At 36.0% G+C, this 18,420-nt stretch overlaps 1 protein-coding gene across 2 annotated transcripts in view; it reads right to left on the reverse strand.

The window, feature by feature from the left end:
- The window catches only part of LOC117343837 (solute carrier family 28 member 3-like), a 32,991-nt gene extending 24,227 nt beyond the window's left edge, over positions 1 to 8,764 (reverse strand). Inside the window, exons 1-2 of one of the 2 annotated variants that reach the window (XM_033906367.1) lie at positions 8,511 to 8,764; positions 247 to 328 (exon numbers count right to left, since the gene is read on the reverse strand). In XM_033906367.1, coding sequence (XP_033762258.1) covers positions 247 to 327 — 81 coding nt within the window. In that variant the 5' untranslated portion in view covers position 328; positions 8,511 to 8,764. Of the gene's footprint in view, positions 1 to 246; positions 417 to 8,510 lie in introns of those variants that run through there. The other variant, XM_033906368.1, reaches the window with a different exon arrangement.
- Positions 8,765 to 18,420: the final 9,656 nt, after the last annotated feature.

An 18,420-nucleotide genomic window follows, 5' to 3' on the forward strand; every position in this document is an offset into this window, starting at 1 on the left:
TTCGCCTTGGACGTCAGGAGTATAGTATCAGTTGTACTCACCTCGCCTTGGTCGTCAGGAGTATAGTATCAGTTGTACTCACCTCGCCTTGGACGTCAGGAGTATAGTATCAGTTGTACTCACCTCGCCTTGGACGTCAGGAGTATAGTATCAGCTGTACTCACCTCGCCTTGGACGTCAGGAGTATAGTATCAGTTGTACTCACCTCGCCTTGGACGTCAGGAGTATAGTATCAGTTGTACTCACCTCGCCTTGGACGTCAGGAGTATAACCTTTGTTGATATGATCGCCCTTGCTCACTTGGTATGCTTTCAGTTCTACTGGCATGCTGTAACGCGGAAAACAAAACAAAAAACAAAACAAAACAAAAACCAAGCACAAAAAAACAAAACACAAAATCCAAAACACATAAATAAAAAAAACCTGGTATTTAGATATTTTGTTATATAGTCCGCATGTTTACCTGGTTAGCTCCTTAGGTTTATATGATTTTCATCAGCGTAATACTATAGAAGACGATAGGCAAAACTGTGAGAAACGTATGGTAATCAGCATACAAAGAATCCAATAGTATATAGCAAATAGTTTCACTTTATTATTACCATTTCCTTCTGACAAAACGGCTATTGATCACTTGACTCTTACATCTCCTATTTGTAAAGTTAACAAAACTTGCTTTATAACACAGGCAATCATACCTGCAATACTGTTTATCATCAATTATAAAGACAACATACTAAACTACTAGTGATTTTCCATTAACATCAAGGGTTGGTTTCTTTGATGTCTTCTGGACACTGAGTACGACCATAGCAAGGTCTATGTTTCACACTTCAAGGTTCACTCTCTTTGAACAAATGTGTTTCTTCTACATCTACCATAATGTGACATTGAAAATGCCAAACTTCATCGTTTGTCCCATCGCAATGCTTGTTAAAAACTAATTTACTAATTAACCCGATATTTGTTTTTATTTTTGACAACCTTTCCTGATACTGTAAATGATAAAGACACTGACCTACGTTAAATCTGAAGTACAATTTCGGGGAGTTAACCATCTTCGCTCTGATTGTGTTACACACTATTCCACCATGTTTGCTATGCAACGCCAGTTTTGATTGGTTTAAAACCATGTATTATTTTCCAATAACCTACGCTCGTGCCAATAAAACACGGTCGCGAGTCACGGCTGTTACAATTTTATACATGTATATCTAATATTCACCTGTGTTATAAAAGGTTACTCTAGCCGAGTGGGCTAATGGGTTAGTCTAGATCTTTCAGCAATTTTTCATCACGACGCGAGTTCGAATCCTACGGAGGCCCCCCTTTTTTTCTTTTTCTTTTCTTTTTTTTTATCCCTTTTTTAAATTTTCAAAATCAATGCCATATGATAGATGCTCTTGATCGTAGTACTGTATTGCCTGTATATTTCATCAACAAATAATGCAATACTCAAGAAATAAATTACAAGGTTTTCTCGGGGTTTCCTTGCTGTTTTTCTATTAGAAAGAGGTCGATCTCAGAACTAAACCGTACATGGTAGAATAGAAATAATCAACTTTGACTCATGTATTGTTGCAGGATATACAACTCGGACTCGGATATTTTGCAATTTTAATTAATAACTCAGGCCTGCGGCCTTCGTTATTAATTCAATTGCAAAATATCCGAGTCCGAGTTGTATATCCTGCAACAATACACCAATCATCGTTAATTATTTCTTAACTAACCAATGGCAGCTATAGTTTGTGTATTAACCGTCGCGCCTTAGAATCCCAGGGCACCCAATCAAACGCGTTTTACATTCAGGCTTGATTTCTCATTCAGTTAAGAATTGCGGTGCCCAGTACAGAGCTACACTGTCGACTATGTCATGGCATTTTACCTTAAAACGTACAATATATGGGGAAACATTTAGAGCGCTTGATCAATTGACAGAAGTTATTGATCACACATCTCATCAAAATAAAACAAGCCTCCATGTTTGTTTGTATACATGTACATCTTCGATGAAGTACATCTGTAACGTTCGTAGTGATTGGCCGAAACTTTCACGAATAAAGGGCGATAATTTCGAATCTCCGATAGAGATGTCGACTTTATCTGCCAAGGGTTCGTAACCCAATCAGAAGTTTTGGCAAGCGGAGATGGGGAGTTCACACGCTATATGCGAGTTTAAAGCAAGGTTGACTAACTTTCAAGGTCACTAGATTCCTAAATTCTATAAGTGGAAAATGAAAAAAAAAAACAAAAAAAAAACGCCCAGATTGGTCGTATGGCTTACAGTTCATTTATCACACGAGGTATTTTTTCCTGATACACAGTTGAGTACAGGGTACTTAAATGTCTACTAACTCTCTTGACATACTTACATTGTACATGTTTTAGAATATTCGCCGACCTATGCACACTCGATTCCATATGCAATGACCCACAATGTAAGCAGACGCTTCAGGCCATCTTTACCCTATAATGGGTAGTGCCTATTTTACGTCGTCTATCACAAATATACATATATATACCGGTAAGGAATTATCGTTTCAGATGTACAAAACAAAGGATACCTTCGCCTTAGAGTATAAAGTTTGCTAAGTTGCAAATTGTGAACGAGTTTTCAGATATTCATGATTCTCTTTAGGAGTCATCGAGAAACTAAAGGCCTTAAGTACTATGTCAACATTTCTACAATCTGGTTTCATGAAGACTTTAATACCATAACAGTGATATTAGACGGACTCGTAAAAAAGATAAAAACAAAGGTAATATTAGGGCTGATCCGTTACAATTTATTCTAATATCAATTCAATTGACGTGTGATTGGCTAAACATTGCATCAAATATGTTGTGATGAATACATTAAATAAAAATTGGATTAAAACATTATCATATATTTTTTACTGATGTGTAAAATGGCAAATAACAATGCATGACCAACAATTAAAAAACATGTATAAAGATGTCACGTAAGGTGTATATTTCACCACAACTACTAACTTAACTGAGGATTGGCCAACGACGTTAAGAAAGCAATATCGTACACATATACACGCAGATGAATCCAGTCTCAGCATAGGAATTCATCATTCACCGAATAGGAATTCATCACTCTCCCATAGGAATTCATCATTCACCGAATAGAAATTCATCACTCTCCCATAGGAATTCATCATTTACCGAATAGGAATTCATCGGTCTCCCATAGGAATTCATCATTTACCGAATAGAAATTCATCAGTCTCCCATTGGAATTCATCACTCTCCCATAGGAATTCATCCCTCTCCGCAGAGGAATTCATCAGTCTCAGCATATGAATTTATTAATCAATTAAAACAATGGACAATGTTGCTCATTGTAAAACTTCCGTTCAATGCTTATATTTACATTGCCGTCCAATCATCGTAAATTTTGAAAACTTAAAAAATCACCGCATTTTTTAAATGTCACATGACCCGCTTAGTGTTATAACCTGAGGTACTGGTCGTGATAGGCGTATGGTTTTCTCTTGGAATTGTATTAATACGGAAATGCGGAACAAATGTAAATGTTTCGTCATGAGAAATACCATACCAAAGTATGTCATTTTCCTTGTTACTCTCATGCACTTAACATGCAAAGGAGACTTTCCATCGCCTTCTATATTTAACAATGTAATAAGCTGTAAATATTTTACACCGACTTTTGTCACATTGCTTGATTTAAAACGACAAATTTACCTGCTCAGCATTGATAGCTTGATACCTCAATTTGGCAAAGTTTAAATCTCCAATATTTTTAACAATTAATGAAAACCAAAAGAATACATGTACGGGTATATTCCTTTAATAGCAGGTCCTTCTAATCAAGATGTTTACCTAGAAAGTGACATATCCGTCTTCTATATTGGAAATAATACACCTGAGTATTTGACACTAGACTGGTAGTATGACCGACCTAGATCTAGAGCCATCGTAACAACCGTATGGGGCAGGTGTGGGGAGTAGGTCAGCTTGTGACATCACACTGTATATCATACCATTTCACTCCAGTAGACACAGAAAACAGATTCGCCTAATTTAATATTTTTGTTATGTAGAACCCTACCAGCCACAAGTCAATGACACGAGACCACGCCCCCACGAACTAGATTTGTGCACATCCGTGGATGCAGCGAGCCATTTTATAGTTTTGATTAAAATATTACGAAAACCGTTTCTCATTGAAAAATACATATAATACTTATAGATATCCTACTGCGAGTAGACGATCACCGCTTACATTTGTATAAAAAAATCATTAAGTAGAAATAAATGCATGCGGACGAAATGAATGATCAACAGATTAAGTTTGCACAAGACAGTGTCAACACACTAGAGGAATAAACTTCACGAGGCAGTCATGTTCCAAACAATAAACGAAATATATTTCCATTAACCTGATGAGGACACCATACACCACAGGGTCAACACACAGGGACAACATATACCACAGGGTCAACACATAGGGACATTATATACCACAGGGTCAACACACAGTGACAATACATACCACAGGGTCAACACACAGGGACATTATATACCACAGGGTCAACACACAGGGACAATACATACCACAGGGTCAACACATAGGGACATTATATACCACAGGGTCAACAGACAGGGACATTATATACCACAGGGTCAACACACAGGGACATTATATACTACAGGGTCAACACACATGGTCAATATATACCACAGGGTCAACACACAGGGACATTATATACCACAGGGTCAACACACAGGGACATTATATACCACAGGGTCAACACACAGGGACATTATATACCACAGGGTCAACAGACAGGGACAATATATACCACAGGGTCAACACACAGGGACATTATATACCACAGGGTCAACACACAGGGACAATATATACCACAGGGTCAACACACAGGAACAATATATACCACAGGGTCAACACACAGGAACAATATATACCACAGCGTCAACACACAGGGACAATATATATCACAGGGTCAACACACAGGGACAATATATACCACAGTGTCAACAGACAGGGACATTATATACTACAGGGTCAACACACAGGGACAATATATACCACAGGGTCAACACACAGGGACAATATATACCACAGGGTCAACACACATGGACAATATATACCGCAGGGTCAACACACAGGGACAATATATACCACATGGTCAACACACATGGTCAATATATACCACAGGGTCAATACACAGGGACATTATATACCACAGGGTCAACACACAGGGTCAATATATACCACAGGGTCAATACACAGGGACATTATATACCACAGGGTCAACACACAGGGTCAATATATACCACAAGGTCAACACACATGGTCAATATATACCACAGGGTCAACACACAGGGACAATATCAATCTCAGGGTCAACACACAGGGGCAACACATACCACAGGGTCAACAAACAGGGACATTATATACCACAGGGTCAACACACATGGTCAATATATACCACAGGGTCAACACACATGGACAATATATACCACAGGGTCAACACATATGGTCAATATATACCACAGGGTCAACACACAGGGACATTATACCACAGGGTCAACACATAGGGACATTATACCACAGGGTCAACACACATGGACAATATATACCACAGGGTCAACACACATGGACAATATATACCACAGGGTCAACACACAGGGACATTATATACCACAGGGTCAACACACATGGGCAATATATACCACAGGGTCAACACACAGGGACAATATATACCACAGGGTCAACACACAGGGACATTATATACCACAGGGTCAACACACAGGGTCAATATATACCACAGGGTCAACACACAGGGACAAAATATACCACAGGGTCAACACACGGGGACAATATATTACACAGGGTCAACACACGGGGACATTATATACCACAGGGTCAACACACAGGGTCAATATATACCACAGGGTCAATACACAGGGACATTATATACCACAGGGTCAACACACAGGGTCAATATATACCACTGGGTTAACACACAGGGACATTATATACCACAGGGTCAACACACAGGGTCAATATATACCACAGGGTCAATATATACCACAGGGTCAACACACAGGGTCAATATATACCACATGGTCAACACACAGGGACAATATATACCACAGGGTCAACACATAGGGACAGCAATAACCATAGTAACAACACACTTGAACAACATTTATCGAGTCGTCAAGACACAGGAACAGCATTCATTATAGTGGTGACACAATAGGGCAACATATATCACAGCTCTAACTCAAAATGACTATATATACACCACAGCGTCAGTTTATCGCAACATCAAAAACACCGAAAAATAGACAACATGTCGTTATGTATTGATGGCGACCACCTCTCATCGCGAGATTAAAAATCTCTTATCACCAAAGATCGTATTGAATTTAATTTTCACAGACTTGTACATGCTCCTACCAATACATCATACCTGTTTATAAATAAATCCTATTGTGCAAGCTGAAGCTCCAAGGACGAAATATTCCGTCCCTTTTCATCTAAAATGTATTAAGTGTCAGGTAACTGTAGACCTGCTTTTTCAACAAATATTGTACAAACAAGACGAAATACTCAAAATCAGCTTAACAAGGACGAATGTGAACTATAGAAAAAAACGCACAGGAAAGGGACTGTTTTCTCGACCGAGTTTATCAGTGCAGATATTTAAGCGTACCGGGGCTGGTGTTGTATTTCAATACAAAAAGGCAAGTTTAATGGCTATGCCATTGGTGAGGCTTTAAGGGCGTTAAGGAACACACAAGGAAGAAAAATGGAAAGAAAGAGAGAGCATACCACAGAAAAAAAGACCATTCAGATATTAATTGGTGTATTGGAGGCCAGAAACAGAAGATGAAGCAGAAGATGTTATGTCTTATAGAAGACATTAGAACCGACTCCAAGCTTGAAAACAACAATAATTGATGTATATTTAGTTAGGTCTAGCATTGAGTATAACCCGTATCACGACAGTGATCCACTAAACAATTAACAACATATGGTGTTATAATTCTAGAAAGAAACATTAAGCAATTCTTTATTAATCATTCTATAAACTGATTAAGGTATGGGCTTTAAGCACCTCTCTTTCTATATTTCAAAATTTGCTTTCAATAATTTTAGTCCCTAACGCCACTGACGAGTACTAGAAGTTTATTTCTTTATCTTTTTTAATGCATTTATGAGCAAATAAGGACTTAAAGAGAGGAGAATAGATCCATGAAATAAAAAATAATTGTATACAAAGTAAAATTGAAATTACTAAACATACCAATCATAAATTCGATTAAAAAACATTAATGGCAACACAACGCACCTACTTTTCGGTTCCCTCTGTCCAAGTATGATGCGAGTGAATGGGTCCACTGACAATACATTTATATGCCCGTATATAGCAATATATTAAACTAAATCTATCCTAAGTAAATAACTGCAGTATATCATTATACGACCTAGTAGTGTCTTGTGTTATTTGAACTTCCAATCGTAAAAAAATAAATACGACAATACACCCAGTGTAAATATGGATTATTTACAATCTTTGAATATGCATGTGACAGGACACGAGTTTCATACGTAACAGCAGTCGTGATCGGCATTCAAACTCATTAATACCAGTAGGTAGCAGGTCTCGAAACATGTCTGTAGGTAAGACAGTGCATGTATGGCCATAAGCGTTTTTTGTTTTTGTTTTTTTGTTTTTTTTTTGTTTTTGTTTTGTCATATTCTATATAGATAAGACTTCCATTAATCTGATGTACAATTTTCTTCTGGGTATATATTTTCGCAATATCCTGTCATACCAAGTCATTTATTATGCAGAGAACGTTAGATAAAAGAAAGAAAATGTATGGAATAAATAAAGATGCCCAGAGTAATGTGATCGTCTACCTGCTAAAATCAGAATTCAATCAGAAGTCACGTGCTGGTTGCATCAAAGGTAAAACAAAGGATTAACACAGCCTATTTCTCTTCAACGGGCCTGATTAAGTATTTTACAGTGGACTGATTGTTCGAATGTTGGCACACAGTGCGTGAAACACAAAAACTATTTTAAGTATACTTAATCATGGTGGATGATGGGAACCGGTCTGACGACTTTAAAGAGGTCGAGTATCGGTAAAATCAAGTCAAAGTTTTGCGTTGGAACCCCGCCATGTGTAGCAAGCACGTCTCTTCGGTTCTTCCAATGTTAAATTCGTTCCATACGACAAAAGATGTGGGAAATGCATCCCGACATACAATGCTGAAATTCTGACATTAATCGTGAATGGTTTAATCCTAAAGGAAAACATGTCTGATTGGATATGGCCTCTAGCAGTAAAACTTCACACCATTATTGTACATGTATATATACACCTGTGCCAATACGTACACATATTGCATATATTTATTTGGTCAGCGAGCGTGACAATGATACAAACGATGCCTCGGGACAGAGCTCCCATCAGTTAGAGATACTTACCTGTAGTAGAAGATAGGCGAACTCTTTCCCGATGATCAATTTCTCGTTGATCCGATACCATATGTCAATCACAGGTAAAGATTTGCAGACGGTAGCTGGGAAAATGTCTAAGTATAGGTGTCCGATGTACAGGTAATATGGACACCAGAGTCAGTCGCTTCTAAAAATGAAGGTAAACTCTTTACTCAGTTATATACTGTGTAGTAAAGTGACAAAGTCCATTATCATTCTTCACGACACTGTTAAGGCGAGACTACATCTGTCGGTGACTCGTATATAGTAAAACCGCATTCACGTCACGGACGGCTGACTTGAGGATAGCTAGAAACGGCTGAATCATTTTTAATGAATTAGTATATCGGATATATATGAATGTTCGATCAAACTAACACCGTTTACATACTTGTAAGGCTTTCTGTTTAAGGTAAATACTTGTCCAAACTTAGTGACCGACATCGGACAGATTTTATGAGTTGATGAATATTGTTTGAACAACGATATATGCTGAACATATATTTTGAATTAAAAGGACATCAAGCAGATTCTTATAATAACCTTGCTATTTAACCCACTAGCTAATTTTCTTTTCTGTAGAACGTTACATCAACTACATGTATCGATAGCAATACAAACACAGTCAAGAGTTTTAAACTTGCACTTAAGATCAAATATATAATTGGGTTAAATACATACCATAATACGGTGATCGGTTTCTGAGCCGCCTATCACTTCGACCCAGAGAAATTGTAACAGAGTAGCTCCCTTCTAATACTACAAAGCGTCATAATGATTGGTTAATAATAAAGTTTATACACAAACCTTGACACTGTTACTGAATACGTTTACTCTTTGTGACAGTGGATGAAATATCCGTTATAAATTGGTAGAATCCAATATTTAAAGTTGTTATGAAAGATCCCAGTCAGTCAAACACAAATAAAAGCATATAAGCAGCGTTAAGCTTTTGACCTTAAACCCCTTTTTTTGGTTACCAAAATTTGAGAAAAGAATTTAGCAAAACTCGTTATAATACCGGTAGTTAAACAACATGTCATATTAAAGACTGTCAGTTACTATCTATATTAATAGAGAGTAATTTTCTAATGTAAAATATTCACACAACAAGCATAATTTTAAAGTCAAGTTAATAATCAAACATGTAAATATTTAAGAAAAAGTTGGCACTTACCTGAATGCATCACAATTTGCATCCAAAGCCAGATTTTCATCGCCCACTGTAATAATATAAACGTAATAAGCACAAGTTTTTGTATCATATTAAAATTCAAAGAATGTGAAGAAGTCATTGTTTCATAACGGTAACGCAAATGGATACAATTTGAGTTTGAGACGTGAGACTTGGATACGATTTGCCCAGTTCTGATAATGTTTTAGAGACCTGAATTCCTGTTTTTGTCTGATAATTGAATAAGGATTGTTCATAAGATTTATGTCACCACGTAGGTAATAGTAATAAGTACTAGTAGGGTATGTTAGGGATACAGCTGCTTTAAAAGATGTGACAGACATGGATCAGATGGGAGTCTAGAGTATTACATATGTACTTTTATTGCCTGAAGTCTGATGGCTATCCATTTTGTTTATTAAACTGCAGTTTCCGTCCCCTTCTTTTATCCGGAAGTTATTCAAATCCAGTTTTAGTATATAATGATTAAATTGATTTATATCACAAGACGCTATACCAGTAATTTTGCTAGCTGCTTTACGTTGCAACCTCTCTAACGCTTCAAGATTAACGAACATACATATCCATCACAAACCCCACATACATAATCTACATTTAATGATATTTTTCTTATAACTATCGTAAATCTTTTTGTAATGCATCCCGCTTATATTTGGGTTTTTAGATGTTACATTTTTCATCACCGAGTTATTGATTCCATTTGCAATATCTAACCATTTTGCATCTGAATTGAATACAACTCCAAGTTGCCATGCATACTGCATGCAGTTCAAGATCTTCAGCCATATCATCTGAATTTGATATGAAATAATTTCCCTATTTTGATTGAAAGTGTCTAAAGCTTCTATATCCCTATCGATAGTCACAGTGTAAACCATGCTTGATATAAAAATCCAAAAAATGGCTACAAAGGTATGCATGAAGATAAAAGAAAAACACCTTCACTCTAAAATGTATTACTTACTGGGCGACAATTACAAACGAAATGTAGAGACGGAGTAGGATAAACAAGAAATATCTTTAAAAAGATAAACGGCATAGTTTTAATGTTGGTGGTTATAATATAAAACTGCTGGTGAAATAAATGAACGAACTAATGTGTTTCAGCACAGATAACAAAATTATATCAGTTTGAATAATAATGTTTGGTGATAACAGGACTACATTTGAATCAGGAATATAATTTTATTAATGTGTCATTTGAAAAGATACATCCACTTATTTAGCTTGCATTCAATCTTAACTTTGTTTCGTTTTTAACTACATATCTGCAATTTGCATTGACCGCTACATTGACCAATCACATACTTCATCTTGACCAGTAACGCCATCTGTCGCGGCATATCCGGGGCCAAAAGAATATTATACGGCTATGCCAAAAAACAGCATGCAATCAAATATATATTCACTTTTTTATTTGGAAAATAAAATGAGAATTTTGATATTTCATGAATATATGCAACATTCTATTTGCAGAGATATAGCACATTCCAAACCAAAATCTCTGCAAATGAAAATATTCGCGTTGTGTAAGTCACCAATGTTGTAATGTGGTCGTACTACGTATGCTAATCAGTACATTTCCGCCCTACCCTATCGTGTCCGCACGACATCCGTATTACATTACAGCATAACTGAAATGATATTGCGTAAAGCTTGATGTAGGTAACTAGGTCAACTATTCACTGTCCCCATGTATTGTGTCTTTGTCGTTGACGGTGTCGATAGTGAAGAGAGTTCACATATATTTAATATATAACTTTAAACGGAAATGGCGGCTGTGAAGAGTATTATACGAGTATGCCATATAGAAAGGCATTTCAATTATTAAAAATGCTCCAATTGGTTTCCATTCAGATTTATTCATATATGTAAGAATATTTTGTTCAAGACAAGTTAATCTTTTGGGGTTTTTTGTTGCGATCTTTTTTTCAGAAATTAAATTCAGCAGTTGAACTTTTTCTCTTTTTTTTCTGAAAACAATCTTCTTGTCATGTTCATAGTTCTTTATAGTGGCTAATAAGAATTTTGTTATACATTGTATTTGAAATACCTAAGTATGTGCTGTACTTGTGTGATATTTACTATTTGCAAATAAAGGTCGAAGTAGAGTCTAATAAACACCCCTGTTGCGCATGTATATTAAGACTCTTGTGGAGCACGGAATGGTTGTATTCTGCAAGATTTGTGATCCACACGAACTGCAGAGATTCTCCAGAAACATTATTGTTTAGCGTATATTGCCAAATTGACAGATGCCTTGGCAAACAGCTTGTCGACTGCAAGGCCAGTTGTTAGCCAAGATACGTGTTAACAATAGTTCAAGTTACTGCTCTGTTAAATTGCACTAGCACCGTGATTTATAGGTATGTCAAAATGTCATTTGATATGCTTTCTAGCTCTATCTTTTAGGGTGTATGAATAACAAACGCAACACCATATTACTTACAGAATCGCTATTCAAATGCAACACATGCAACACCCAAAACTGAGGTTACATTTGTATAAAACAATCGCATGGATCATTTTGAAAACGATGGAGACTTCCCACGCTTCAAAAGCATGACCTTGGATGACCGGCTGAGATGTTAACACGTGTGCTCACGTGAGTTCCTTTCGTAGTTTGCAAAAGGAAAATATCAGTTACCTCGTTAAACTTGTTATCTGTGTCAATGATATAACACAAAACAATCATATTCCATTATGTTAAAGCATCTTTGCATTGCAGCCCTGAGAGAACCACTGACACAGATATATATATGTAACTACACCATCGCGTCGTTAATACGTCATAATCAAGTTGTGTTTGTTTGTTTTTGTTTAACGTCCTATTAACAGCCAGGGTCATTTAAGGACGTGCCAGGTTTTGGAGGTGGAGGAAAGCCGAAGTACCCGGATAAAAACCACCGGCCTACGGTCAGTACCTGGCAACTGCCCCACGTAGGTTTCGAACTCGCAACCCAGAGGTGGAGGGCTAGTGTTACAGTGTCGGGACACCTTAACCACTCGGCCATCGCGGCCCCAATCAAGTTGTGACCGGAAGCATAATGTATCATGATGTGTGACTAGAGCAGCACAAACCACAAAAATGTGATTGTAACCAAAACTTATCATCATGGTGTAACTGAAGCGAACACAAACCACAGAAATGTGATTGTAACAAATAAATGCCATCATGCTGTGACTAGAGCAACACAAACCATTAAGATGTGATTGTAACCAAAACATATCAGCATGGTGTGAACTAAAGCCAAGCAAAAACCACCAAAATATGATTGTAACCAAAACATATCGGCATGGTGTAACTGAAGCGAATACCAACCACTAAAATGTTATTGTAACCAAAACATGTCATCATTGTTTGACTAGAGCCAACACAAACCACCAAAATGTGATTGTAACTAAATCATCACATCATGATGTAACTAGAGCCAACATTAACCACTAAAATGTGATTGTAACTAAATCATAGCATCATGCTGTAACTAGAGCCAACATTAACCACTAAAATGTGGTACCTACCATGTATATTACTATGTTTACCTAATTATTGATCTAGTAGTTTATATCAACAGACTGAATTGACCGGAACCAAAATATTGCATCACGGCAACACTAAAATCAAGATGTGATTGTAACGAAAAATGAAAGCAATTCAAGTCCAAAACTGTATCATCGATATGTAATTATAGCTGTTTCATCCTTCTAAGACTCATCAGTGATGGTAGAGGAATCCAATAGGGAACCAAGTGAATCATGACAACCAGGTGGCTAAATATAGTGAAAGGGAACTATAGCCACTTGATTGAATGTCATAGACAACATGAAATCCCAATGTATTTAAGCATTAAACTGTCTTTTTATGGATTATATGGTCTATATAGATGCCAGAGCTTTGCAGACAATCTTCATAATGCGCGCTAGCGCATTATGAAATGATTGTCTGCAAAGCTCTGGCATCTATATAGACCATATAATCCATAAAAAGACAGTTTATTGCTTATATTTACGTTTTCTATATTAGTTTCTTTTCGATTTCAACTTTAATTTTCATTATAATTTGAAATCTGACTTTTACCGACGTTTCCATTGTCAGAGGTCAACAAATTGAACAGCCTATTGTGATTCACGTGCTGATTGGCAAAAAAAATAAAAAAAATAGTGCGTGGAAATAATTAAAAAAATACTGAAAACATCATCAGATATTTTAATAACAATATCAATAATATTGGTAGTCAGTATTTCAGAATATACGGATGGATTATTCAGTTTGTTAACGATTTCGGATTTTTTTTTTTAATTTACCATCCGGAACAATTATGCGGATGGAAATTTCACCCGTCACCACGCGAACGCAACGGCTGACAGCATTGACAGAGTTTAGCTATGAAAGTTGAATGTGCAGTGGGAGAAAGTGGAATTCGCCAAAAAACCAGATGTAAGCATGTTCTTTGATTGCATGGAAACCTGATTACAGTTTATAGTAGCTACAACAGCACCGGTGTCAGGGATACGACCAATGAGAGAAGTGACAATGGCCGAGGGAGTTAGACGAGCTTCAGCGACAACGTTGCTTGTGACGGGTACCATGGCTGTTTCAAGTTTAGGATGCGTTAGACACGATAATGCACCACTTGATGCTTTCTTTTGTGAAGAAGAAACTGTTCTATTGTACGACCGGAGAGAAGCCTCGTTCTTATGATTTGACATAAACATGATGTGTCGGGTTTCAAAATTTTTGTCATTCAAACACTGGATGGCGGTGGCGCGCAAACAATGTGGTGTGTAATGATTTTCCACTCTGGCCCCGGAACAAATATCTGTCAACATATGTGTTTATTAAATCTTGTTTTATTTCCATTTTCGTGATTGTTAACCATTCTTACCTTTATTTTCGTTTTACATTTTAAGATTTGTTTTCTGGTCTCGTACTCTATCCGATAGCATGATGAGCAATGATAAGATGCCATTTGTTTACATTGGTTGCAAGTAGTTCCGGGGGATCCCGTCCGTACATCCGGTCGCGTATGAATAACACCCGAATGCACGATTTGGGTGTCAGTTATGCATAGAATGGTGTCACGCTTTGGGTGTCAGTTATACTCTCATAGACTGCAAATTTGTTTAGTTTGTTTATATCATGGCTTTGCCATCCAAATGTAAATATTCTGAAATGGTGACACTTTCCATCAGAATTTATAAATGACAAGCAGAACGACAGCAATCCTCCGGATCCACAAGTCCACCAACGATTAGAATGAGGCGTTAGAAAGAACAACAATACATTATCAAGACTTGATCAGTACTTAATGATGACTTGAGTGGAGATAATGACCCAGTATTGATAGTTGAGTATGTACAACTGTGGGAGTGGTTATTTACTATATAAGCCATGATTTACATGCAGTATACATACAAATATACATACTTGATTTTAATGTCGATAGATTCATTTTGCGCGATGTCTGCGATATCCTGCTAATAATTTTCGCGATTTTTTCCGATACCCCGTCAATTATAATTTTCGCGATTTTTCAAATATCTCGTCAGTAACGTTCTTGATTTTATCCAAAAAAATTGTTTTCGAAAATATGGGCAATAATTTGTGCGATTTATCTATTATTCCGTCAATAATCTCGCGATTTCTCCAGAATATCATCAGCTAGCGGACCAAAATTTTGGTAGTTATTTTTGTTTTCTCCATCATCTCGTTCAATAATTTTTTGTGATTCCTCCGATACCTCGACAGTTATTATGGGATGGATTTGACACCTGTATAGTTATCACAACTAACTATAGAAGGCAGGTCGCAATGGTAGAAGGAGCGATAGTATTGATGAATATTCATGTTTTTCTATACTGAATAATACTGGACTTCCCTATGACGCACGAGTAATGTAAAGGAGGCGATGGTATCGGAGAGCCTCAGGGTAAGGGGCGTAACCCCTACAGTTCTCTCGGTAGATGTAAATAAAATCAAAAGCATATGTGAATCCTTGTTTATCGTGTGTAATTTATATATGTTTGTTAATATATTTGAAATCTTAATTATAATTGTCTCCTGAATGGTCATATATTGTATGTCGTATTTGGATATATATTTGTTAATCATACAACAGGAAAACAGATTTTATTTCACTCACACCAAAGTGCGATACGAGAGGTCACATGCATACACATATACATATGCAAAACAGTCTTTTATAGTGTACATTGTCTTAAAAGCAATATAGAAAAAAAAACTCAATATAGCAAATTCATGTAAATCAGTATATCACTACAAAGGTGAAGTTCATGTGTTTGCTGTTCGAAGACTATTGTTAAATTGGACAAAAATGCAAATTATATTTAGAAGACTGATATTACAGTCATTCACATCAAAGATATGCAAATACAATATTGCCTAAACTGAGAGAATATCCATTTTGAGAATCATAAATTAATACAATGTATATAACATCATTAGTGTTTTTCTCAACATACCATCTGTGGATTTATCATCATATAATCAACATTTTTGACATAACATTATCAGTATTTATGCCATCAAAACATTAGAATCATCAATATTTTATCGTCAATGCACAACATGATTATGTCTTGAGTTACCTTATCATGTCATTGTCAACTTACTGTAAATCACTTATATTTCGTGTAGGGTGTATTTATGCGTTTTCAAATCCTTCGCGCTATCGGTGACCGAAATTGGATTCTTGCAGATTCCAGGACTCTTAAAGCTTATCAGTCGCGAATTTAAAGTCATTCTAGACCAAAGTTAGCGAAATTTTGTATTAGCTAAGAGGTTTGAAGAGGTATTTACGCTAAATAATGAATTAACGAAATCTAATTGATTTACAGTAGTTCAAATTGCTTTGCACTTACCTATGTTGATCGAATTGATTCTTATGAATCTGGTTTGATAAAAGAATAATTACAAGGAGCAGTCGCCTTGGCTATGTAAATTATTTCTAAAAACATGAAACAACAACCAAATGCCCATATATTACACAATATACAATAATATTAGTTCGTTGTCAATATATTAGTTCTCATTTTGTGAATGTGACATCACCCGGATACAAAAGACATTTACGCCCCGACTAATTCACCTATTACTTTTTCAATGATTTTCTTATCTGAACTTACCATCCCTGGTTGGATACTTCATTTAATTTTGCCTACGTATGCTGCAATTCAAGTTATGTATTCGACATCGTCATCGTAATACTTTAGATTGAATCTCCGACTGCAGGTGTTGACAACACATGTACACTCCAATTCATCCTCATCTTCTGAAAATGATCTAAGATACGATTGCACTGGTCGCTAAAATTTGACTTCTTAAAATATGTGCGAAATGAAAAAGTGATAATTTAACCATGAAAATCTACAAACCTAACTTAAAGTAAAGACACATTTATCTCCCAAGCTTCATCATAAAATTACGTTATATCCTGTTCTTTAGATAAATCCCGAAAGAAACTACATGTACCTTTGTACATTTTCACGTAAATTTATGATCATGATGACAAGATTGTATCAAGCTCATAATTTATTTGTAAATTCATTTAATAGTTCCAGTTGAAAAATGTTATAATTGATTGATATTCGGCACGTGGTTCGTTTAACAATATGATCTTTTATTATAATTGTTATACTTTTTAAACGTTGTTATTCAATTTGAGTAAAATTTAAAATACCCCTTTTGCACATGTATCTTAAGACATATTCATAATCATAAAGACAAAATGTGGTTAAATAAGGTTACAATATCAATGTTGATTTCTCTGTTTATGTAAATTGGAAAATGTTAACTAAACAAATGACATAAATTAGATATACAGGTCGAGATCGTCATTGATTATATTCAGTATTTATACTGATAGACTTAATTACGGAACAACAAAATCATCTGAAGTACTCTTATATCACATGTTATGTGAAGGAGTAGTCTTTGATGAATATATAATTAGGTCGGGTAGACACGATTGATGTGTGTAACGGTATGACATTGACACCATATTGCCGTACTACAGCCTGGAGCTGTTTAAACTGCTAAATACAGGAAACCTTATCTATGTTTACTTGTAGATTACAATTTACTTTAAATCAGAAATTGATCAAATCCGCGTAACTGTTAGATTTTATTAGATAAGCCAGGTTTCCTTTAATCAGTCTGTATAATACAATGTATTGTTAAAAGCTCCAACATTTGTTATTTCGTTATCAAACGACTGGACAGTTCTGTAGTTACATCATTGGTAGGGTGGTGATTATATACTCTGAATTATCATCACCCACAGGTATCATCACCATCTCAGGGACAATATATTTACCGTCTGAAAACAGAAAATAGAAACATCTACCGTCTGAAAACATAAAATAGAAACATCTACCGTCTGGAAATAGAAAATGGAAATATATATTATCTGGAAATAGAAACATCTACCGTCTGGAAACAGAAAATAGAAACATCTACCGTCTGGAAATAGAAAATGGAAATATATATTATCTGGAAATAGAAAATAGAAACATCTATCGTCTGAGAATAAAAAATAGAAACATCTACCGTCTGGAAATAGAAAATGAAAACGTCAATCGTCTGGATACAAAATATGGACACATTTATCAGAAACAGAGAATGGAAATCCCTACCGTCAGAAAAGAGAAAATGGAAACTCCAGCCGACTGGAAAACAGAGAC

This window comes from Pecten maximus, chromosome 15 (genome assembly GCF_902652985.1).
Source record: "Pecten maximus chromosome 15, xPecMax1.1, whole genome shotgun sequence".
NCBI classification, from domain to species: Eukaryota; Metazoa; Mollusca; class Bivalvia; order Pectinida; family Pectinidae; genus Pecten; species Pecten maximus.